Source organism: Hippocampus guttulatus, chromosome 4, assembly GCF_054856545.1.
Source record: "Hippocampus guttulatus isolate MCC_2025c chromosome 4, RoL_Hgut_1.0, whole genome shotgun sequence".
NCBI lineage: Eukaryota > Metazoa > Chordata > Actinopteri > Syngnathiformes > Syngnathidae > Hippocampus > Hippocampus guttulatus.
The window spans coordinates 11,212,210-11,236,266 of NC_141264.1; the positions used below are offsets into that span (position 1 = coordinate 11,212,210).

Sequence of the window (24,057 nt, forward strand, 5' to 3'; positions counted from 1 at the left end):
GTTGGGATGAAGTTATCATGTGTGTAGACAGGGAAAGATAAACCCATTCATTTGTTCTGTCATTTCCTTTACAGACGTCCTTGCTATAGTTTACATAATCATCTCGCGGGCCGGATTAAGCTCCTTTGCGGGCCGGATACGGCCCGCGGGCCGTATGTTTCACACCACTGCTCTACAGTTTTTGGTTCTCTGTTGTTTTCATGTGTCTCTTTGCGCTCAAAGGAACACTTTCCGAAATATGAATTCTACGTTTCCTGATGAGCTTCATAAAAGATGCTCTGTTAATTGGATCAAAAAGCAGATGAGGCAATCCCCACCCCGCCACCCTCCAAAAAAAGACACACGGACATGACAAGAGACTGATGTCACAGAGATGCAGATTAACAGCAGAGGCTGTCAGCAATCACACAACTCTTTGTCAGATTTGCTATGACTTTGAATTGCAGGCGAAGTTTGGCTGTGGTTCCTGATGAACAACGATGGAAGAATGGCCATAAAAATCACAAACACAGTGACAGTTTCTGGCCTGCTCTGTGTATGAAATTAAAAGTAACACCAGACTTCTTAAAATAATCTAACGCTCCCTGGAGTGGTCCTCTCAGTTCACATTTAAATGAGTTACAAGTGAGGGGCAGACAAGCAGAAGAGCACGGATGTAAATATTCTGCATTCTTAATGTAGGACACCGCTCTGTGTTGCATGGAGCCTGATAATTTGCTGAACTGTTGGAAGATTCTGCAGGAAGACAAATCAAGGGAGTGGATATGTTTTAGCCCCACTGCTGTGGTGAGGTTGCCTCTGAGCTGAGTGACAGATTACAGGTCAGCCATGATGCCACGGACCCCGCTGCGGCTCGGCGGAGATGAATCACCCATCGGTGCTCTTCTGTAAACCATCAATCACCTCTGACTTGTCAATGCAGACACCAACACCCCCACCGCCATCACCCTGCGAACACACTCATACAGTAGCTACATCGGAAACAACACCAAATCTTATAGAGGAGGACTTCTGCTGACGAGTCAAATTAAACTCTGTGAGAAAGAAAGGAAAAAGACCCCCGCCCCCCTTACTTTGTTGTTCTCACTCTCTTGCTTTCTTCTTTCCTCATGAACCTCTCACCCCTTGCATATTACTTTGCTCGTCACATCAGTACCAGCTTTCTTTTGTGCCCTCTGCACCATGTTCCATTTCTCTTCCTTGGAGTGTCCTCCAAGAGGCACAGTTCATCCCCAGCTGAGAGTAGTGTGTTCCAGAGGGGGTAAATCGCTCTCCTGTGTCTTACTGGGCATCTCACTGCCCGGCACTTTAGAGCGGGCAAATCACTGTTGACATTTTAAAAGGTACTGGATCGAATAGCCCACGGTAGACTTAGGATGCAAAAGTACCGTTTGTGCAATAACTCCAGCATGCCACCAGACGCTATCATTTGTTCATGGTCTGGCCAGCTAAGAAGACAGGTTAAATCACAGTGACACTGAAAAGCCACAACTATAAGTCTCATCCGCCGGCTCATCCTTTGCCCTTGTTAAACTTTTTTTTTCTGTGCAGATATCGAACATTTGTTTCAGAGGATGCAGGCCCCAACACCCTTGTCGCCACAGTCCTTGCCAAAGACCCTGACGGTGATGGGATCAACTACTCCATAACGGCTGGAAATGAGGAGGGAAACTTTGTCATCGACAGCCAGAAAGGTGATGCTTCTTCACATTTGCTCTTCCTCTAATTGTCAGACAACTCCACCAAATCACATATTCAATTTTCCTTCATAAATTCCTGTGACATGAGCGCCCTTTACTTTCAGTTTCACCTAGAAGAGATTTGATGTGTTCATATTCAAAAATGTAATTTTGATGCGAGTGCTGCTCTTCGTGTCATAATGCTCATAATATTGAATGTGACATTGTTAAGGAAAATTCTGCAGATTTTTCTGACTGAAAGGAATTTTCTATGGCAATTCCAGGCTTTCCAACATAGATGACAGAAAAGAGTATGTTTTTCTTTTTTCTTTTTTTTTTACCCTTCGATCCAAAACCAGCAGCAATCGCAATGGCATTTGTCACCCAGCCCCTTCAATTCAATTTCACAACAACTGCGCTATCATACTTTACAATCTCCAGGCTGCGCTCCGCATGGGCCTCTTCTCTTTGTGTCATCATTTTTATATTCCTTTTCTCTGCTTCTCTGTATCCTCAAAGCAAGAAAACTTTGAAGCTGATATCCTTTGTCTCCTAAAATTCCACCACATGGCTTTTCATTCCCCGTGCCGTGTACGCAAAGAGGGCTGGCTCATTAAATAGCTCATGTCATTGGTAAACAAGGTTGACATTTAGATTGTGTACATCCCGCAACTGACTTATATTAATGCTGTGCTGTATTGCTGACAATGTCACACGTTACAATTAGGAGCAAAGCCTCTATGGGCAGCCGGAACCTCAAGTACATTGGCCAAGAGGAGTGTCGAGCTCACATCTGTGTATCAGCATTCTGTGTCTTCAATCACGAGCATGGAAAGAGATGAATCGAATCACAACACGAGAGAATAAAGGAGCCTCTTCGTTCTCTAACTTCAATGACTTTTTCGCACTTCACAGGCTGCTTTCTCATTCTGCAACCTCTGATGATCATGTCTGTATTACTGTTAACGACAAAGATGTTAACTCACAGGCTACAGCTTTTCATCCCACCTTTGATCTTGACAGCTCAATGAAAGTAGACAGAGGGGTCCAAGAAGAACACCAACTGCTGAGCCTGGTTAACGTCTAACCTGATTTATTCAATACTTTGTTGTTGTTGTTTTTAAGCGGATGAAGTATCAGGAAATCGTGTGAGTTGATACAACGCATATTTGAGATTAGACAAGTGACCACTGTGAAATGTTTTTTCAGATTTCAGCAAAATTTCTGTTTTTCACATTTTTGTACTGCCACCTGACCACATGCAGTTAGCATTTTCACAATCTGTGTCGTTTAATCCATCCGTGGTCTTTGCAGGATTAATTCGACTACGTTCTGCACCCCTGCCCGAGCTTCAAGGCCTCGAGTACATCCTGAATGTAACAGCCACAGATGACAATGCATCGGGCGGGCTGCACCCACTCTCGTCCACTGCACGTATTATTGTGGGAGTTGATGATGTGAACAACAATAAACCTATATTTGAAGAGGTGAGGGCCACATTTTCTATGTATTTATTCGTCCGTCCGTCTGGGAGAATTTGTGACAACATGTCACTGCAAAAATCACATTTCTTCGGTGTTTTCAATAAGCAAGGCTATTCACACCGCTTAAGTATTTTAGCAGTGCCCGTGTTCAGTTTTGATCAACTTGAATTTGTTGGAATTATTAAGCGAATGTGTTTACAAATTGAGAAAAACTTGACTGAGCCACACTCAAATACATTCTCCTATAATATATTTGCAGTCAACCGAAAATGATTTTGGTCGATGCCAACTTTAATATGCAATCAAATCCTCATCCTACACTTACTTGAATTATTCACTTTCCATCCACATTCTCCTTATTGTGCTCTGCTCCATCCTACTCTCTTGTTGTTTTCTCTTACCCTTCTTCCTTATTTCCCTGGCCACCATCTCTCTCCACTCTGTTCTCCCATGAGTTCTGATTAGCCTGTGCACCAAGTCTATCTTGCGGTTCTCTATTTGGGACTTCAATTAATTGATGAAAAAATGCATTATCACTAAACAATACAATAGCTATTTAATTAACTTCCTAATGAACTGGAATTTACTCAAACACCTCGTCAGAAGAACAACCGTTGCATACTGTCGCGCCTGGAGGTGTTGACAACTTGCATGTGAGATGTTTTTAAAGTAGCAAAAAAAAGGCATTTTACATCACCTACAGATGTTAACCCTTTGTAGTATAGAGCACTTGTGGTAATGCTAAGGGACTGGTCTACTCAAAACTCTCTCTTTGGCTATCGATAATTTCGAAGCATTTTCCTTATAAGGGGCCCGGAGTTTTGAGTACAATGATTCAGATTGTTCTTATCTCAAATCAACCCTCCCCATTGAAGATAATAGAAATGACATATATGCATCCCCAAAACCATTTTTTTGGACTGCACTGTGTTGTCAAATCTGAATATTAACTCTTGAATCTTAAGAAAAATGTTTGATGCATTTTTCTGCCTCAGTTACATTGTTCTGTAAGTTTACACTGCTAAGATGCTAACCAAGCTAACCACAGCAACAATTGTTTATGGTATGCTCAACATGACGGCGTCCTGAAATAACGTTCAATCGAACAATAAGGGCATTTAAAATTATTTTATTCTGCTGACAATGTATTTATATGGGGCCTGTTGTATGGTGCCTAGCTACTACCAGGGCAATAAAAGCATGTTGATTTTGCTGTGCGGCTATGGCTAAATTGATAGAGTGGGTCAACCAATGACTGAAGGTTTGGCTCTTTGAATCATGGCTGTTTTGTTTTGCTTTTGCTGCTACTGCTGATTTGCTCGTGCTGGTCACACCATCAAAAGCAGCACGAAAAAAACAACAAAACCATGTTGTTTTGGGTTTTTTTTTTCACAGGGTAAACTTGCTTTACTTTGAAAAATCATATATTACCATATTGGCCCTAGCAGGAGTTCATACTTGGTGTGGTTCCAGGAGTTCATACTTGGTGTGGTTCCTTGAACAAAATACTGAGTGTGTCAGTGCCAATGCATTTGGGCCTTCAAGCCTTCTGTTTCTTTCATTGTTCTTTGATCCATCTCCCATACTTAAGTTGTGCATGCCTGCTCCTCCTCCTCTCCTCTTTCTCTTTTTCATGGCCATTTGGTTGAAAGAGATGCAAGCATTTATCACTGATTATAAACTACAAGGGCCCCACGGAAAAGCTTTTTATCTGGGGTGTATGTTCATTAGAGGTAATGGATTGAGTCCTGGCAAAGACAAAGCTGCTCATTGCTGGATCTTTAAAAGGATCAACTCAAGTGTTTTCACTTTCATAGATGGGGTCTACTGGGTCTCAGTCTGTAGATAGAAACAATATGTGTTTCATGTGAAGCACTTGGCTACGAATGTGCAGTGACCTGCAACCTAATTAGTTTATCTTGTTTGATTCTCAGTCTCCCAGCATTTTACCTCACGTGTGGGGATTCTTCTGTTTTTTTTTTTTGTGTGTGTGTCTATCCTTCCTACCATACTTATTTCAGTGCCAGCAATATCGTGAGCAGGCTTCAGTGCTGGAGAATCAGCCAACAGGCACTTTTGTGTTACAAGTGCATGCTGTGGATGCAGATGAGGGAGCAAATGGAAAAGTCAAATATGGCTTAATGCACAGAGACAGCGCCATGCCGGCCTTCAGAATTCATCCAGACTCAGGTAGAACAATCACACACATTCTTAGCTTTAAATCATCAATTAAATATTAAGTGCAGACAATGTAACATTGTAATAGTTTTAATGGGCTTCAACTTCAGTTGAGAGCAGAGACTATCACGAGTCACTTTAACTCAGGCTTTTTGCTCTTATGGGAGTTTCCAAATCACAAAAACTGCCAAAACATGAAGCGAGAAATCCAATTCTTGTAGAAATTGAATGCTGACAAGGCTAAAAATATCTTGTGTATATATATATATATATATATATATATATAGAGAGAGAGAGAGAGAGAGAGAGAGAGAGAGAGAGAGAGAGAGAGATATTATATATACTGAATAAGACTGATTAACACAGCAAACACAGTCTGGCATATTATTTCTAAGATGCCAAACAAGTATGTCCCCAAAACATTTTCCCAATGATCGACATGGCATATTTGCTGTATCATCGCTTTTCTCTTGATGATCTTGCCATTGGCTTGCATAAAAAGTACACAATTTTAACAAGAGTGTTAGCGACGCTAAAGGCAATAGCCTAACCATCATCAACAATCCACTAATTTGGTACTTTTATTGAATTGGGTGCAAGTCTAGCACAGGAGTTTTCCTTCCTTTGGTATTTTGCTTGGCTTTGTAACAGCAGAATTGGGTGCAACGGGGAGTTAGCACCGTTGTAGTGTTTTCTTGACCTTGTTGCATTCCTAATTTGCATCAATATCTGGGCAGTACCAAAGGCATGTAAACTGCAGTATCCCACTTTCGGATTATGTAGTCGGTTGTGGGCAATTGATAACCGCCTTGCACCTCCCAAACATAGATCCGTGTGCGTGACCACCTTTTAAGCAGTCTCAAATTGAGTCTACTTGTTGTCGCCAAATTGGAAGTTACACTCGAGGGCAGAGCAGGAACACCCAGTGAGGCGTTGCACGTCTACCAAATTCACAAACACACTGAACTACACCATTGTCCCGTCATGAAAATGACAATGCACCCTTTTGATACGCCAAGCGCAGACTACTTCCTCTCACCAGGGGCGTGGCTGCTTCCTTGCGCCGGCACGCCCAGACAGGCGAAACACGGACACAAAGACGCTAGACTAGACTTGGTCTGGCACGAAAATGGAGCTAGGCCCGTTTTAACGGGTGCCAGTCTACCAATATGAGGCCCATGATGTGAAATTGTTATGTTGTTGTCAGCCTCATCATCATCTATAATCCTAAAATGACTTCAGCCGAAAAAACCCCATCAACTGATACTTTCTTGATGATAGCTGTATCCATGGAGGAAGGATAAATGCATGTGTTGATTGAGACTGTTGGATATGTACATAGTCATATACAAACATTTGACAGCTGATTACTGTTCTGTTCTGTCCACCCAGGAGCAATTGTGACGGCCCAGAGGTTTGACAGGGAGCGCCAAAGAGAGTATTCTGTTACAGTGACGGCCACTGATTGGGCCGAGGAGCCGCTCATTGGAATCTGTCAGCTCACTGTCCAAATAGTGGATGAGAATGACAATAGCCCCAAGTTTGAAAACATGCGCTATGAGTGTAAGTGCTTAATGACTACTACTTTAAATTAAAATGCATAACCTTTTGTATACCTCATTTCTACATTGCTCTGGATACCTGTTGACTGCTACCTGAAAAAAAAATCATAAATGAAGGTTCAAACTGTTAAGCTATGGGATGACATAGGAGCCTCTTATCCCGAGACAGAGGCAGCAGCTATTAAAACAGTGTGCTGTAGATGTTGTGAAAGTGAAATGCTAAACTACAAGTTTGTATCTACAATTGTTCTCAAGCTGTCAGGCTGCTGAATAAGCATGTGTGAAAACCTGTAACCATTGTAAATAGCACAGGCACCTTATGCTTCATATATGCAGCTGCATATATGCTTGTATCTATATCTTATAGTTCTTTTTCTGAAACACTTATTTTGTGCATGCAACACTTTTCTACCCCCCTAATTTTGCTGCTGTAGACTGCAAATGTCCCCAGTGTGGGACAAATCAAGGTTATCTTGTATTATCTTATCTTGAATGTATTCCCCACCAGAGTAAATTACATTTTATTTGTTAATTGAGTTTGTTAATTATGATCACTTATCAATTTAGTTGTGTTGAGCCGAGTTGGCCTCGTTTCATTGCTTCAAATTTGTAACAATTGCAAAATCTATAAACATAAGTAAAATATCATTTGCAATGGGGATTGCATTTTTTAGAGAGCAGATTTTAAATATAGCAGCACAGAAGCATCAGTACTGTCAGAGATGGTAATCATTTTCAGTATCTGACATTTTGTTGCTCCAATGCTTTCAAAACCTTATATCCATTTAAAAAAACTTAATTACGTACATTTTCACCTCAACGATTAGAGCTCTCCTATCATCTCATGTGTGTCCCCTATAGACTTCTTGAGAGAGGATACTCTGATCGGCACCAGTTTCCTGCGTGTGGCAGCTCATGATGATGACTTTGGCACCAATGCAGCAGTCACTTACTCCATGTCTACGGAGCAACCAGAATACCTGAAGGTCAATGCGCTCACTGGATGGGTGTATGTGAACCAGCCAATATCACAGGTCAGTCAAATCAGACTGCAGACGTGCAAACACACTTATTCACACAGTCTGTGCAACCACAGTGGGCTATGTGTACAAATGCAACAGGCTGGATAAAAATTGGAGAGAGATATTCTGAATCGAGTGACAGATAGGTAACATGAGAGTAGCCAGACATTTTTTTTAAATAAACAAGATTGTCTACTGCAACAGATACAACTACAATTCAAAAGATGTATGGTTTTAAATAGGATGCATTATCATCATGAGCTAATCATTCTCAATCACCAAAGCCTTGATTAGAGAGCTCATTGCTGTCTGAGACAATTTTATTTCCTTTGTAGTTCATTATCTGTAATAATTTGGGATATTCATATGAGGTGCTATGTGTGGCCAACTCGCACCTCACAGTTACTCATTAAAAATAACTTTTGCATTCAGCACACAATGGCGGGATACTGATGCATAATTTTTTCTTCCTTTGAACATATCAAGGACGTTTGGCTTCTTCTGGAACATTCTAACCATTTTCTGGCCCTCAAGCTTGATAGATGCAAAAAGGTGAATTTTTTAACCAATGCCGTTGAGTTCTACAATATAAAGGAATCCACTCAGCCTTCATCCATTCGCAAATCACCATTCTCCAACTCACTAGTGTGTGTATATATATATATATATATATATATATATTAGAGCTGTCAAACGATTAAAATATTTGATCGAATTAAAAACGCAAATGTCCTAATTAACTCTAATTAACTAAAAATTAATCATGATTACTCACACATTTTTTATCATTTCTGAATTTCCTTTTATATTTTTTTTGTCCTATTTTTTCCCGTTTTAATGCTCTCATCAACATGGAATCATGGATCAGTTTTCTATGTGCAAAATGCAAATATTTACTGAAACAAAGATTTTCAATTTTATATGAAAATTTTTCACTTGGAGCAGTTATTCACACATAATCTCTCACACAATATTACTGTCCATCAACAAGAGTGAAAAAATATTTTTTCACACAATAGCTCCTTTAACAGCTCTTTTTATTTTTTATTATATATTATTATCAAAACAGAGCAATATAACATTGTAAAGTGTACATCTAAGGTAAACTAGTACTCAGACTACAGTGGATTTAAGCCATGGTTGCATACTTCGTTCTTCTCAAGTTTGCTTTGAACACAGCAGTCAGGCTATGTTGATTCTGTTGGTCCTTCTTGCGCGGAAGTCTCTCTATGGTTTTGTGTAAACATCATTTCGGATGACTACACTTGGTTCGAGGCACAACACTGGAGACGTTTTATTTTCAATGTGGTCGTTCCGACTGCACCGCTGAACTCTCGACGTGCCTCAGCGCACCGTCACTGTCAGACGAACACAGAGAAGCTCCACCCCCTTTATTTATATGGACACGGAACACGGTAACCTTCCACACAAAATATTTCCAAACAAGTAACAATCGTGTCAGTGGCATACTCAACTAAACTGTATTTATAGAGCACTTTCAAACAGCCATCGCTGCATACAAAGTGCTGTACATGGAGCAATTTCACATATACAATAAACAGTAAAACAAATCGGTAATAAAGACGGTAGAAAGCACCGAACAGTAAAACCAAGAACAAATCTAAGTCATGCTGAGTCAAATGCCAAAGAATACAAGTGAGTTTTGAGGAGGGTTTTGAAGATGGGCAGCGAGGAGGCTTGCCGAATGTTCAGTACATCGTACTCAACAGGCTACCTGCTCTTTATTCACCAGAGGCTCATCAACCTCCGCTATGTACAATTTCTGTACATAGCATTAGCTTGTAATGGAGGCTCTCGCTGGCAATCCGTAGTGGAGTCATTAGATGCCATGCGAAGGATTTCAGCTTGACTCGAGCTGTGGACAATGTTGACAGGCTTGCATGCAGTAGCCATACATTTAGCTATGGCTTCAGCAAATGTGTTCTTTGTCGTGTTATCCATTTTCTTCACTTTGAAATGATCCATAGCTGTCTGTCTTAGATGAGGGGACGGAGTACTCTCATCAGATGTGTGCTTGGCCATTAAGTGGTATTTCAGACTCGACGTGGAATGATGATAGCTCAGTTTACGTCTGCAAAACATACAGGTAATTTTGGTCTTGTCAGTGGAACCATCTAGCAACTTTTTAAAAGTAAACATTACATTCATAAACTCTTTAAGTATCCGTTTTCGGTGTCTCGCACTGCCATGGCTGGCAAAACAGACATGGCCGTGGACCTGTGCAGCGCGCTTGTTGTTTTGTTTCCAGTTTCTTTATAGAGCAACGTAACATCCGCTGTGACGTGTTGCCGTGTTAATCTCACGATAAAAAAAATTTAATCACATTAAAATTGATTTAAAGTAATGCCGAGAATAACGTGCTAAACTGACAGCTCTAATATATATAATGGATGAAGGCTGAGTGGATTCCTTTTTTAACGATTAATTATACTCGTGATAACTTGTCCTGCGTCTAAATATCGAAGGATTGAATCAAGGACGACCAGATTTGTATGCATAGTACACATTTCACATCCAATGGCCGTCCTGAGGCCGGCTGCACCCTTGTAGTTGACTGTAAGTGTCAGAAAGTCAACTTTTGAATTTTTCATAGGTGCAGTGCACATTTTTTTCTTTTTTTATTGCTTTGTATTTAAATCTCTTATTTATTCAAATGTGCAGCTGTTCTTGAGCCAGAAACTTGTGATAGCACTCAGAGCTGTGTATTATTCAGCACACTTTTAGCGCATGGGTATCAAAAGTCTATAAGACTTTCTTCCACTGACTTTATGTGAACTTAAAAGACCAAACATACATGAAACACAGCTATTGCACATTTAAGAATGCCTCCAGATGGTTTCTGAATCACAACACAATATCTGTGGTACAACTCAAATTATAAAAGTCCTATCAATGAGTTGTTATGTTTGAAATTTCTGGTCTGGGACATTATTCCATTTGTTTGTCCTTCTCACAGCCTCATGTTGCAGAAAACAAGTATTGTTTGGGAATGGGAATTTATTGACATTGAACAGCAGCGTGTATTCGTATGCCAGAGACAGTCAAGGTATGCCGCTTTCACACATTGTTGAGGGGAATAATTGAAAAAAGATAGTGAAGGTTACATTGCGCAGGTTTCACAGATCTTTTCTGCTTTTAATCCGACATGTTTGATGTAAATTTAATTTAAAGATGTGGCTAGGCATGAACAATCAGAAGTCTGTCATTCACATACTTTTAAAGCAACCGTTGCTGTGTCCACAATGGACATCACAAACAAAAATATTATTCTTTAGTTTCACAGAATAATTGTACTGGCTCAAGAATGCAAAATGAATTTCTACTGGAAGAGAAAACAGATTTGTGATGTGAGATTCCTTTATCTCATCCCACAATAATCTCGTAAGAGAATAATAGAAGTGTGAGGCCTTTCGTTCCATTGACAACATACTGCATCTGAAGTTTTGACATATTCAGGGTTAACAATTTATTTCTCCTGTGAAATAAAAAATGGTACCACATGGCCTGCATTTTCTATTTTAAAAAATCACAAGGGACTCACTGGTTGTTAATGCATTAACACTAGTTTTGTTCTTGAGTGCAATGTTGATGCAGTAAGGAGACTGAGAAGCCGACACTCCAATGAGGTGTTCAGCTAATTTGGAGATTCACTGTCTAAGTGGACGAATAGGGGAGTGAAATAAGCCATTTCCAATTCTAGAATAACAGCAATGAAGGAGCTTTTGTGCTACCTGAGTTACAGCTTAATCAACTTCTGCACAGCTCACATTACAGCTTCTGTTGTTATTGCTCTGCCTAATTAAGTGGATTTGAATCATTTCTCTGTCAGTCTACCTAGATTTTGGTTCAGGTAGAAATATTAATTAAATTCCAATGTCCATTGATTCACATTTAACAATAATAATTGAGCCACGTTCATTGTAAAACAGTTTCTGAGTGTTAAAGAGCATTCAGAGCAAACTAAATACTTATTAAGTCATGTGGTCTTAATTACAGTCATCTCTCATGTATATACCGTATATACATACAGTATATCAGGGGTGCCCAAACATTTTGGACCGAAGATCTACTGTACTTTTCGATCAACTAACCTCCCGGGATCTACCCTTACCGGCACGCGCACGCGCACACACACACACACGCACGCCATGATGAGAAACAGCCTGAAACTGAGGCATGCGATGCACTTTTGCAGCCTGTTAACTATCATAGCTCACACGTACCGTTTTAAAGTGCTTCCCTGGGCCCTCCTAGATTTCTATTCTTTGCCCGTGCCCTCGGTGAATTGTACACGAAAAAAACTCTGAATGAGAATTATGATAAAAGAGCGCAACAGCTCTGATCACAAGCTGCAATTGCAGACTGCTGAGCGCTAACAACTTCCGGTGACGTAATCACGCGTCATCATCGTAAATTCAAGAATTACCTGCTTTATTTAGTTTTTAATTTTTTTTTGTGAAAATGAGACTGATAGGATGATTAGGGTGCAGCGTATATTAACACAAAAAAATATTACTAACATGTACAAAGACACACAAATGTTTTTGTTTTTGTTTTTCTCCTCGACACTCCTCGGATCTACTTGGGACCTGTCTTAGATCTACCGGTAGATCAGGATCGACGTAATGGGCACCCCTGCAGTATATAATATATAAAAATGATAAATTACCCTGTATGATAGGCAGCATGGTCGTCAACTGGCATGCTGGCCTCTCACAGTGCAGAGGTGCGGGGTTTGATTCCGGCTTTGGCCCTCCTGTGTGCGGTTTGCATGTTCTCCCGGTATCTGCGTGGGTTTTTTTCCGGGTATTCCGGTTTCCTCCCACATTCCAAAAACATGCATGGCAGATTAATGGATCATGCTAAATTGTCTCTCGGTGTGATTGTGAGTGTCAATGGTTGTTTGTCTTTGTGTGCCCTGCAATTAGCTGGCAACCAGTTCAGGGTGTCCTCCGACTACTGCCAAAAGACAGCTGGAATAGGCTCTTTTTGTCAAAGCCATAACTGTATTGTACATGCAAACATTAAAAAAACAAACAAACAAAAAAACCCCCCAACAATTTGGGAATATTACGTGCTTTGAATATTTTGCATATACATTATGTGCTCATCAAAAAAAAAAAAAATCTGTCAGTTTTCTTCAACTCAAGGACGCCCCTTACTCACATTGTCTATTGTCTCGTGCCTTTTCAGAGAAGCTACATCACACGGGACATCAGCGCAACTGATGGAGGGAACAAGAGCACCTCTGTGGAGCTGGCCGTCACTATCACCAACGTAAAGAATCAACCTCCACAATGGGAAGAGGAAAACTACAGTGTCATCATCCCTGAAAACACGGCCAGAGACACACCTATAGTGGTAAGAGTGCCCTTTTGAGGACCTAAAAGGAGGGCACAGTCCCATCCATCCATTTACTTCAGCGAGCTATAAGCAAATGGTTAATTGACAATGATGCAACTAACTGCACATAAATGGATTGTTGTTGTTGTTTTGTTTCACTCGAGAGCATGAAGAATAACATTAAAAAACAGCACTCACCCATCCATTTCCAATGTCTTACATCATCCTCCATGAAACATGGAGTAACCTGCTCATTAAAGAGACTGACGGACAAACATGACATTTCATTTTTCTCTTCTATGTTCACAGTCCAGCCTTGGTGGCGGTCATGCTCTACTGACTGCTTTTGTAGTCTGAGTAAAGGCAGACTATTGGATGAAGCTCTTACAGTATACTGATTTACAATTAAATGAACAGTCATTGGTAATGGTGTGGTTCGCTCACCCTGTCACTGACTGATGGCATGTCAAAGGTTATGACACCGCTTGTGAGTCTGAATAGACAGTGAAACCCGTTTTGGATGTATACTGAGGGACCTTGAAAAGAATACGGAGGACTGTATAGAAAATAGATTGATTATGAAAGCAAACTGTCTGTGATCCAAGTCTTTAGATAGGTAAAAAATATGGTTTGTATAAAAAGAAAAAACAACAACAACAACTCATTCACTTAATCCAGTAGGTTTGAAATAGAGGCTTTTCTCCTTGAGATTACAAAATGTGGAGTTTCAATGCTCTGCCCCTGACTGTGTCGGTTTTCACACTTCTTGTACACCTGAAAATGTAAAAATGTTACCTCGCATGCCTCAAAAAATGTTCAAGGAGGACAGCAATTGGTCCATTTCTGAATTCCAGCACTTTCAGTTTCACTTCCATGCATCTCAAATAATAATGATCCTGTCAGGGTTTCAAATGAATGACTTTTATCTTTTTTGTGTCAAATAAAGGAAGCAAGTAATCTCTTTCCTTGAGATCTAATTCCCGGAGATGCGATTGGACTCAAGTCAACTTGAATCACTGTTTTGTGACTTGTGACTTGACCTGCTCAAAACTTAAAGACTTGAGACTTGCCTCAAACTCAGGAGTTATCCACTTAACTTGAGTTGATGACATGACATTGTGCTTTGACAGCCGTGAAGATTGTTTATTCTACATACTAGATGTTAACGCAAGATACAGTATCAATTTGTTGATAATGCAAGATGTGAATATGGGAGAACATGCTTGGAATGGTGCTGCCATGATTGGAGGATATGCTGTCAGTCAAACCTCGACCTTTGAAGAAGCACATCCTCTCATATCAGACAGATGTCAAAGCGTGATTCAAACTGGCACAATGCAAAATAAAAATGTGTTCATCAAAGATAATGAACAGCCAGACTAGAACATTGGACCTGGTTGATCATTTGAAGACCCATTCTGCGCAAATATCTGAAAACTCTTGAGCCTTTTCCTAAGGTCGGTTATAGGTTTGCAAATGTTAGCGGACAAAATCCTATTTTGCTGACATTCAGGCATTGACTCTTAAGCAACACATCACATCTATCCATACAGCTCTGCTAGATTAGATATAGATATATAGCCAAAGATATCATGACGTGACTTCACTGGTCCTCTCCTTTTATGGAGACCAAAAACTGCATCTACAACGGTGACTCGATTTGGGACTTGATTTGCCTTGAAACAGCTTGTGACCCAACTTGACTTACTCAAGACAAAATGACTGGCAATGTGCTTGGGACTTGAAGGTTAAGACTTGATACTCATATAACTTGAAGTGCTGTTTGATTCGATTACATATGTGGTTCCTGTGGGTAAACATAATTCCAGTTTCATTCTACACTTTCCTGAATTCTATTGGGATCAAAACAAACTCTTGTTTTGATTAAATCAATCAATAATTGCACCATTTTCATTATTCTTTGAGGACCCGTAATCTGATTTTGTGATACACGCAGTGTGAGTATCACAACATCATCGCCACAGTGAAGAGTTGATTACTTCTGTGAAATGATGCCGTTGCCTGGTGTTTGCAGCTGCTCAGCTAACAACTCTGCCTTTGCTCCTCACTATATTTTACGCTGATAAGCTGTCAGAAAAATGCTGAAAATGACTAATGCTGTGTTTTGTGGCTGCATCACTGATGGATGATACTACTCAGTGTAAAATGCTCCAACAAATTTGTTGTCTTTTTTAGTAATTACATCCCTGCAAAAAAGTCTATTTCATCATATTGTTATATGATGAAACCTCCGCACTAAATGTTTAGTCTGGATTACCACTAATAATATAAACTGTAATTGTTCTCATATTTGTTATTAATAAGGTGGCACACCTCAAAGTACAACCATTATCCGTTCCATGAGTCCAATTGACTTAAACTGGATTATTTTTTTTCTAAGATTCCTATTGAGCAAAGGCAATGGAACAAAAGCAGGGTGGTGGTGGGGGGCATTCGATTACAACAGATGCAGCACCCTGTTAGAGATGTACTGACAATTTATGTGATATCATCACATAATATATGATGATTTATGGATTTAGACAGTATATTTTACCTTTAAGACTAGTTGCTAATCGCAACGTCAAGGTGTGCGACTGAAAATGGCATCAGTATGACTCACGTTTTAGTGACTCTACCTCACAGTTTAATGAACAACGCAACTTGTTACTTAGCTCAGTGAAAAGGTGCTTTGCTCTCAGCGGCAGCATGTTATTTATTTTTGGTTCAACTCAACAACATTACAAACAGTGCATGACTATATGAGACACAGCAGAAAGAGCTACGATTAATCATGATGCATAAGCGTTTAATTATTTACAAGCTATTTCTTTATGTTATACTAAGATGATTTAATAAAGTATACATAATACAGAGTGCTATTTTCTTTATTTAAAAAAACATTACAACAAAATTAGTTTTTTTTTTTTTTTTTACTGTCTGGGACAAGTAAAAACTGTCTGCGAATATGCTCTCAACCTTTTACGAACCCTGATGAAAACCCCAAATTCACTAGGCTATGGTCGCAAGCCTTCGCCGCTCAGTGAGATACCAGTCAAATTGTGAAACTGAGGACAGTTCAACAATACAGCATAATACTCTATGTAGGCTATAGGGAATTTTACCATGATTTTCCATCAAGCGTCTCTTGTGTTAAGATTAAGGCTGATTCGTCTGTCTTTGGACTCTTTTTAGACAATCAAGGCAACTTCTCAGCTTGGTGACCCGAGGGTGACCTACAATCTGGAGGATGGAATGGTCCCGGAAACAAACATGCCAGTTCGTTTCTACCTCTCCCCCAATCGGGAAGATGGTTCTGCGTCCATCTTGGTGTCTGAGCCCTTGGACTTTGAAGCTACTCCCCTTTTTTCTCTGCGAGTGCGAGCACAGAACGTGGCTGCAGTGCCGCTTGCAGCTTTCACCACAGTTTATGTGAATATCACAGGTACACTGCTATGTCTGTCACTTGCTTATTATGTAGCAGTTTCACTTTTTATAATTTTTTTTTTTTGCTGGATAAATTCTAACTTACTATAATCCTCCTGTTGAAAAATACACACAAACTAAATATCCGAAAAAAAAGGTTTTGGCTGAAATTACTCATTTTTTTGTCGATAGGTGGTTGGACGGAAACTAAACTCATCTGTAGCCAGAGACATTTTTTTTCAGTAGACTTTACAACTACTGAAACATGTCTCAAGATGCAGATGATTTTTTGTGCACCCACTTGACCAAATTCAGGGTTCCCACTCTTCCACTTGCTTTTTTATATTTCTGGACCTTTTAAGGACTTTTGAGGGCTAATGTAACCATTTTCAATGACTTTTTCTCCATTCAGCAGGGGATTCACGGTGGATTTAATGCCCGCTCAGCAATATGCGGGCTGAACAGAAAGCCACATATCATTGAGCTGGTGTTCAAATCATTGCTGCCAAAGGAAGGGCACATCTTTATTTTTAGGGGCAATCAGCTAACCCTTTATGTGACATACTGTATGTCAAAAAAAAAACTTGAATTCATTCTCAAATAAAGTAGACTAAGAAAATTTTTAATTTAGAAAATATAAATCTTCAATTTATTTTCGAATAAACAGAACACTAAGAAGAGAGCTAATGGTCATATGGGTCACCTGCACGGGGTTTAGAAAAATCTGGTTTCACAAACAGTAGTACTGCTTGCCCAGCATGGTGTCGATCTATTGTTGTTACCCGAAATAACCCGAAGTGATCATGTGATCATCATCGGAACTGATCGGAGACAGCGGAAAAGCAGAGCGGGCACCAGGAAGGCATGTTGCCCAACAGCGGGGTTTGAGGGGAAGGGTGCCAGGCGCATTTTCCGACAGAACTATTACTTGGAAGGGGGGGGGGGGGGGATGGCATACACAAATGAAATGAACACCACAGGTTAATTTTTAAGGGTTTTTCTTGATTTTAGAAGCTTTGCCCAAAAATTAAGGACAATTCAAAACACAATTTTACAACTTCTTCTTTTATGGATTTTTATGAACTTGAAGGACCCGTGGGAACCCTGAAATTGAGTAAATTCACCGCTCCGTTATTTTTCAGTGTGTGTAGCATACTGTGGTGACTCACAAGATAGAGTCACTCACCAGGGAACTCTTCCTTAAGGGAGAGGATACATGTTTGTGAATTCAAAGGGTAGAAAGGGACTAGATTGCTGTTTAAACAGTCAGTTTTGTTTTGGAGAGTAAAGAGACATGACTCGCCTTTGTCTCCTCACCTCGGCATTTACGTCGTCTCCACAACTGATGACCCCTACGTGAGTAGTAATGGCAGTTATCAACGCTAACATCTATGCTACAACGGGAAGCTGCCCTTCTTTTGGCAACATGGCCCATGGCTGTGATTTCAGCACATCCAGGCCCAGTTCAAGCCGAGAGGAATAAAGCAGAATGTCACAAAATACTTCCATGTCTTGGCAGCTTTGGGTGCCTCGATGACAGCCAGAGTGATGGTGCTGCGGGAGGGATTTTACCAGCTCTTGGAATGGCGTAGCTATATATATAAGGGTGTGCTGGAGCCTATCCCATTTGTCTTCGGGCAGGAGGCAGGGTACACCCTGAACTGCTTGCCAGCCAATTGCAGGACACACATTGACAAACAACCATTCACACTCACAATCACACCTAAAGATAATTTAGAGTGATCCATTAACCTACCGTGCATGTTTTGGGAATGTGGGAGGAGTACCCGGAAAAAAACCCATGCGGGCACGAGCAGAACATGCAAACTCCACAGGAAGGCTGGATCCCAGGATTGAACCCATGTCTTCTGTACTGTGAGACTGACATGCTAACCAGTTGACCGATTGTAGTGTTTTAATGTCTAATTTAATATGCTGTTTTTTAAATATTTACTGTACATGCACATGGACAAATATCATTCCCAGAATATCTGAAAGGCAAACATGATTGCAGAAACTTTGGTAGTACCGTAAATGACTTTGTGAAAATTTACTGCAACTACTGTAATTGTCTCTTCTCTCCCAAGATGTAAATGACAACGTGCCATTTTTTACATCATCCATCTACGAAGCATCAGTCACAGAGGGGGCGCAAATAGGAACCTCAGTTCTTCAGGTGTCAGCTCATGACAAAGACCTAGGTCATAATGGAGAGGTTTGTACTTTTTTACTTGACCATTTGCTCATGTTTTGTGGACAAAATAAATCTAAAGACAATTAACACAAGATTATATTGACTGTGCATTTTTTTTCACTGCAATGGTGTAAATAATCAAAAGATTTCGTGCGAACATAAAGATAAAGCTTCATTTGCTCTGGTTAATTTATGGCCCGATGAAGAGATGATGATGCATGGCAAAGGAAACGTAAATGCTGGAGGAGGGGTTTCACAATTTTTCATCAGTGTGACTGCGGGCCACATCGGACAACACACTTTCTAACCAAATGTATAACAAAAATGCTAGTTTCTATGTCGACAAAATATATGCAAAAATATATGCTCTTAACATAGTTACCTTTTGCTCATACTTTTTTCAATGCATGTATAAAAGATCCACTATGCTAACAAAAAGGATTTGAAGCAAACAAATAACCACATCCTGTAATTGTTTTTGTTTTGTTTCACTGCAAAGGGCTCTCTTGCATGAAAAAAACACCTGCTGAACCAACAACAAGAAAGTAATATTTTGTACATTTTCTCCACAAAAATCAACTTATGCAAACTTTAAATATTCTTGAGCTACTGTATTTCTCTTGCACATCATTCCAAATCCACAAAAAAAGCGACTGTACTCATGTTATAGTATAGAAGATCCAGCAATTTAGACATGCCTGCGATCTAGTGGTGAATGGTGTTATTACAACTTAAAACCGCAGACAGTCACAGCATTTCCTCTTCGGTATATGCAGATTCACGTATTTGGGATTTAAAAATTTTTTTAATAATTTTCCCCCATTTTGCTTTTTTTCATGGAAAACATATATTGAGTTTTTATCAGGGTTTGTGAAGAATTTACGGGGTTTGTAAAAATGAAATCAATAAATACATCCATCCATCCATTTTCCGAACCGCTTGATCCTCACTAGGGTCGCGGGGGGTGCTGGAGCCTATCCCAGCCGTCTTCGGGCAGTAGGCGGGGGACACCCTGAATCAGTTGCCAGCCAATCGCAGGGCACACAGAGACGAACAAGCATCCACGCCCACACTCACACCTAGGGACAATTTAGAGCGTCCAATCAACCTGCCATGCATGTTTTTGGAATGTGGGAGGAAACCGGAGCACCCGGAGAAAACCCACGCAGGCCCGGGGAGAACATGCAAACTCAATAAATACAGCCGATTTTAATTAATTCATTAATTATGGTGGTGGTGGTGTAATTAATCAAGTGGCCGCCCAGAATGGGGCCACCAGTTGCCCATCCCCGGGCTACATGAGTCCCCTCATCTATTTTAAGATAAGATAAGATAAGATATCCTTTATTTGTCCCACATTGGGGAAATTTACAGTCTACAGCAGCAAGATTGTGGGTAGAAAGAAGAAGAAAAACAAAGTGTTTGTTTGTTTGTTTATTGAACATAAAACATATATACAGTAATAATTTGACAGAAAATAAGGTAGATAAAAAAAGTAAAAAGAAAGAAATCGATCTTCATTCAACACAGTTATTATGTTCAAGGGAGTAGGAAGAAGTAAAAAACTTATCTAGTCCTACCCCAGCATTCACAAAATAATGTACACCGTTCAATTAAGTGCAATATAAATATAGATATCGATATAGATAAGGTGGCTGTGCAAATTACAATTGTTTTTCACATCATTTAATTTTTTATTCAGCAGCCTGACAGCAGTCGGTAGGAACGAGCGGCGGTATCTCTCCTTCTTGCAGCGCGGGTGTAACAGTCTCTGGCTGAAGGAGCTACCTAGTGCTGTCAGGGCGGGCTGGAGGGGGTGGGGGGGACTGTCCATCATAGCTTTTAACTTAGCTAGCATCCTCCTGTTACCCACCTCCTCCAGAGTGTCTAGGGAGCAGCCCAGGACAGAACTGGCCCTCCTGACCAGTCGCTCCAGTCTCTTTCTGTCCCGGGCCGAGATGCTGCCTGACTAGCAGACAATGCCATAATGGATGGCTGAGGCCCTTTTGTCCTTTTTTCCTTTTGGCCCTTACGTCAAATATCATAATACCTAATTAATACTGATGTATTGGAAATCTCTGTCACAAATACAGTGACAGCGTGTAGACAAAAAGGATCGAGAAAAACACCAACATGCTGCTGGCCAGCACCAGGTTGCATCTAAGGACAAAATGAGTCTCCAACCAGTCTCTCAGTTTGTTCCAAAAATAGCTCACCGGTGATGGGACATTGTGATTTTCAATAAATGTTGTAAAATGTTGCGATCGTTTGAAAAGGTAAACTCTCCGAGAGCAGATTACCGAGATTTACATAAATAACATGCCTCGTATTAATATTTATCTGTTTCCCACCTTCTTAAATCATTGCTGATCATGAACATTATCTGTCTTCACATAAATTAATATGATTAATCATTAATAATAAGGTAATTAAAGGTCATTTGAGCGGATATGTTATTTCAGAAGTGTTCATCAAACTGATAGCCCTTTGCACAAATTATTACCCAAAAAGGCACTCTAAGAAAATTGTTGTGAAAAAAACCCTAAAACATTTTAGACACCTCCTCACTCATGACCAGTTTATTAAACCATCAATGTTCTGTTACAATCCCAAATGTCTCCAGCAACAATGTTTTGTGAAGCATTGTAAGTGTGTAATTGTCAGTGGCAATATCATTCAACCAGATGATCAGTCTGATTTCCTTCATGAACATTGGATGCGTCATATTAACTTTCCCCTTTTAGCAGGTTATTTGTCAAAATCAGCCTTGTGTTCGTCATGCACATTCCCTTTTATCCACAGATCACTTACTCTCTGCTGAGCGACAGCAGTGGCGACCATCTTTTGTTCAGAATAGAACCCAAACTTGGGATCATCTACACAGAAGCCATTTTTGACCGGGAGGCCCGCAGCTCCTATTTGCTGGAAGTTCAGTCAGTGGATGGACAAGAATCTGCTCGGCCTGGCAAGAACAAGCAACCCAACTCAGGTAATGAATAATATGGTGATATTCAGTGGATTCTCATTAGTAGAGGGTGCAACGGTAGAGCTGAGTCACTTTATGAAAGAGGCAAACGTTAAATAAGAATAAAAAATAATGTTTTAAAATAAAAATACTCTAAATTGAATGTATGTTTATCTTTTTTTTGATGAGCTATTGATGAGTATCATCGATGTGTTTATTGCTCAATTCAAGATCCAGCTATAGTAACTTTGTGTTTACTTTAGACTTCTCCCCCCAAAAATTAAAGCTTTGCAATTAGTAATTTTGCCGTACAACATTAAAAAAAAAACATAAGAAAACAAATTGCAATTGTCTGGTAACCAGTTCAGGGCGTACCCTGTCTACTGCCCAAAAACAGCTGGGAGAGACTCCGACACACCCGTGACACTTGTGAGGAATAAGAGTCCCGGTTAATGGATGGATATTAAGAAATAGACCATCTTTACAAAAGATAAATATAAACACTTCCATTTTTGTGATTAAGTTTATTTATAAAAACAAGCATTTTTGTCGAGAAAGACGGCCTTTATTTTTCATCAACCATCAGTATTAAACATAACGAAGTTTTCCATATGCCAATAAATAAAAATGAAATGTTGAGCTTTTTCTTAAAAACAGCACTCATTGACATTACTTCCACTTTCACCCAGGGCCCCCTGACTCTTAATTGGATGTATTCCTCCACCATGACCATGCTGCTTCATGCTTCTTCCTGTTAAAACAGCTGAGAAAGTTCTCACCTCAATTATTATTTTTCACTGCAAAATTTTTAACAAACAGTGACACTTCTTGTTCACACTGGTGTCTGAGTGGCATTTTGGAAGTCATAAATCCTCTCTCTGTATCTAGAGTGGCGGGAATATGAAGTTTATTTTCCAAAGTAAGTCTTTGCAAATGTTTGTGAAGATGGCATTATACCTAAAGTCTGATGTTTTGAAACAGGAAAGCCTTCTCTCTCAGGTTGGCTGGCCTGCTTAGCATTTGCAGTCTGCCTTAGCTGTGTCTTATGCGACGTATCTCCCACATCCAGAAGGGCTCATCTCCTCTGCAAACATTACCTGTCTCTCTTCATCACCCCTGGGATACACAAGTAGAGGGGCGGGTGGGTGTAAAAACACGTAAAGGCAGCCCCAGTTGCCCACATTTATCACTTTCTCTTCCGCCTTTAAATTAACATATCACCTGTGTGTTTTTGTGAGGAGATAATTTACTTCTTTTTTTTTTTTAAACACACAAAAAAAGTCAACAACATAATGAAAATGGAATGAGCAAGGTACAGATAAGACAAAAACACTTGTCCACAAATTTAACTTAGCCAAGAGAGTCATTTTCTTTATCCTGAGTTTGCTAAAAGAAATTGGAGCATTTGCTGCATTCATTTGTTCACCATGTTAACCAACATACTATCATAAAGCCGAGGGTTTATATGATTTACGTCAGGGCTTTCATAATACCACTGCGCCAGATCTCCATGTCAGCACATGGCACTTTTTTAGTGTGACATTAATTTATGGACTGTACTCCCTTAACAAGCGGGAAAAGAATGCACAGGATACAAAATACCTGTCAAAATGGTGCCTGAATTTGTGCTGTGCCTTTTCTGATTTCTCTTTTACCATTATGGCCTTTTGGTACAGACACGGCATATGTTCGAGTTTTCATCAGCGACGTCAACGACAACAAACCGGCCTTTGTTCAGAGGCTTTATGAAGTGGCCGTGGATGAGGACGCAGATGTGGGTCTGGCTGTTGTGACTGTCAGTGCTAATGATGAAGATGAAGGTATGCCTGATGAGGAAACTGGGTGAGGGGGAATAGAATATTTTACGAATGACACTTCTTACAAATGAAATTCGAAGAAACCAGACAACTGCGACTGTTTTGTTGGGCTTTTTATTTTCTAGATGACCCTCCCTCAGAATACAGCAATTGTGTTTGGAGTGTGGTGTGCAAAGTAGAGTCGTTTAAAAAAAAAGTGTCCCATATACTGTACATAATATGACCCCTTGAATAGTCCTATCCAATCTGGACTCATCTGAAATCATTTTGCTGACACCATTTTAGTGCACTGGATTTATAAGCACTAATGGTTTGGTAATGCACTGATGTACATATGTTCCAAAAAGAGTGACAAGCTCCCACTCA

The 24,057-nt window shown here is 40.1% G+C and overlaps 1 protein-coding gene across 1 annotated transcript in view; it reads left to right on the top strand.

The window, feature by feature from the left end:
* Positions 1-24,057, top strand: part of LOC147205930 (neural-cadherin-like) — a 122,754-nt gene that overhangs the window by 54,826 nt on the left and 43,871 nt on the right. Inside the window, exons 7-16 of the mRNA XM_086109134.1 lie at positions 1,552-1,694; positions 2,994-3,166; positions 5,185-5,353; positions 6,734-6,904; positions 7,765-7,937; positions 13,140-13,307; positions 16,485-16,734; positions 18,803-18,930; positions 21,712-21,898; positions 23,551-23,694. Of these exons, the coding sequence (XP_085965260.1) occupies positions 1,552-1,694; positions 2,994-3,166; positions 5,185-5,353; positions 6,734-6,904; positions 7,765-7,937; positions 13,140-13,307; positions 16,485-16,734; positions 18,803-18,930; positions 21,712-21,898; positions 23,551-23,694 (1,706 nt within the window). The remainder of the gene's footprint in view (positions 1-1,551; positions 1,695-2,993; positions 3,167-5,184; positions 5,354-6,733; positions 6,905-7,764; positions 7,938-13,139; positions 13,308-16,484; positions 16,735-18,802; positions 18,931-21,711; positions 21,899-23,550; positions 23,695-24,057) is intronic.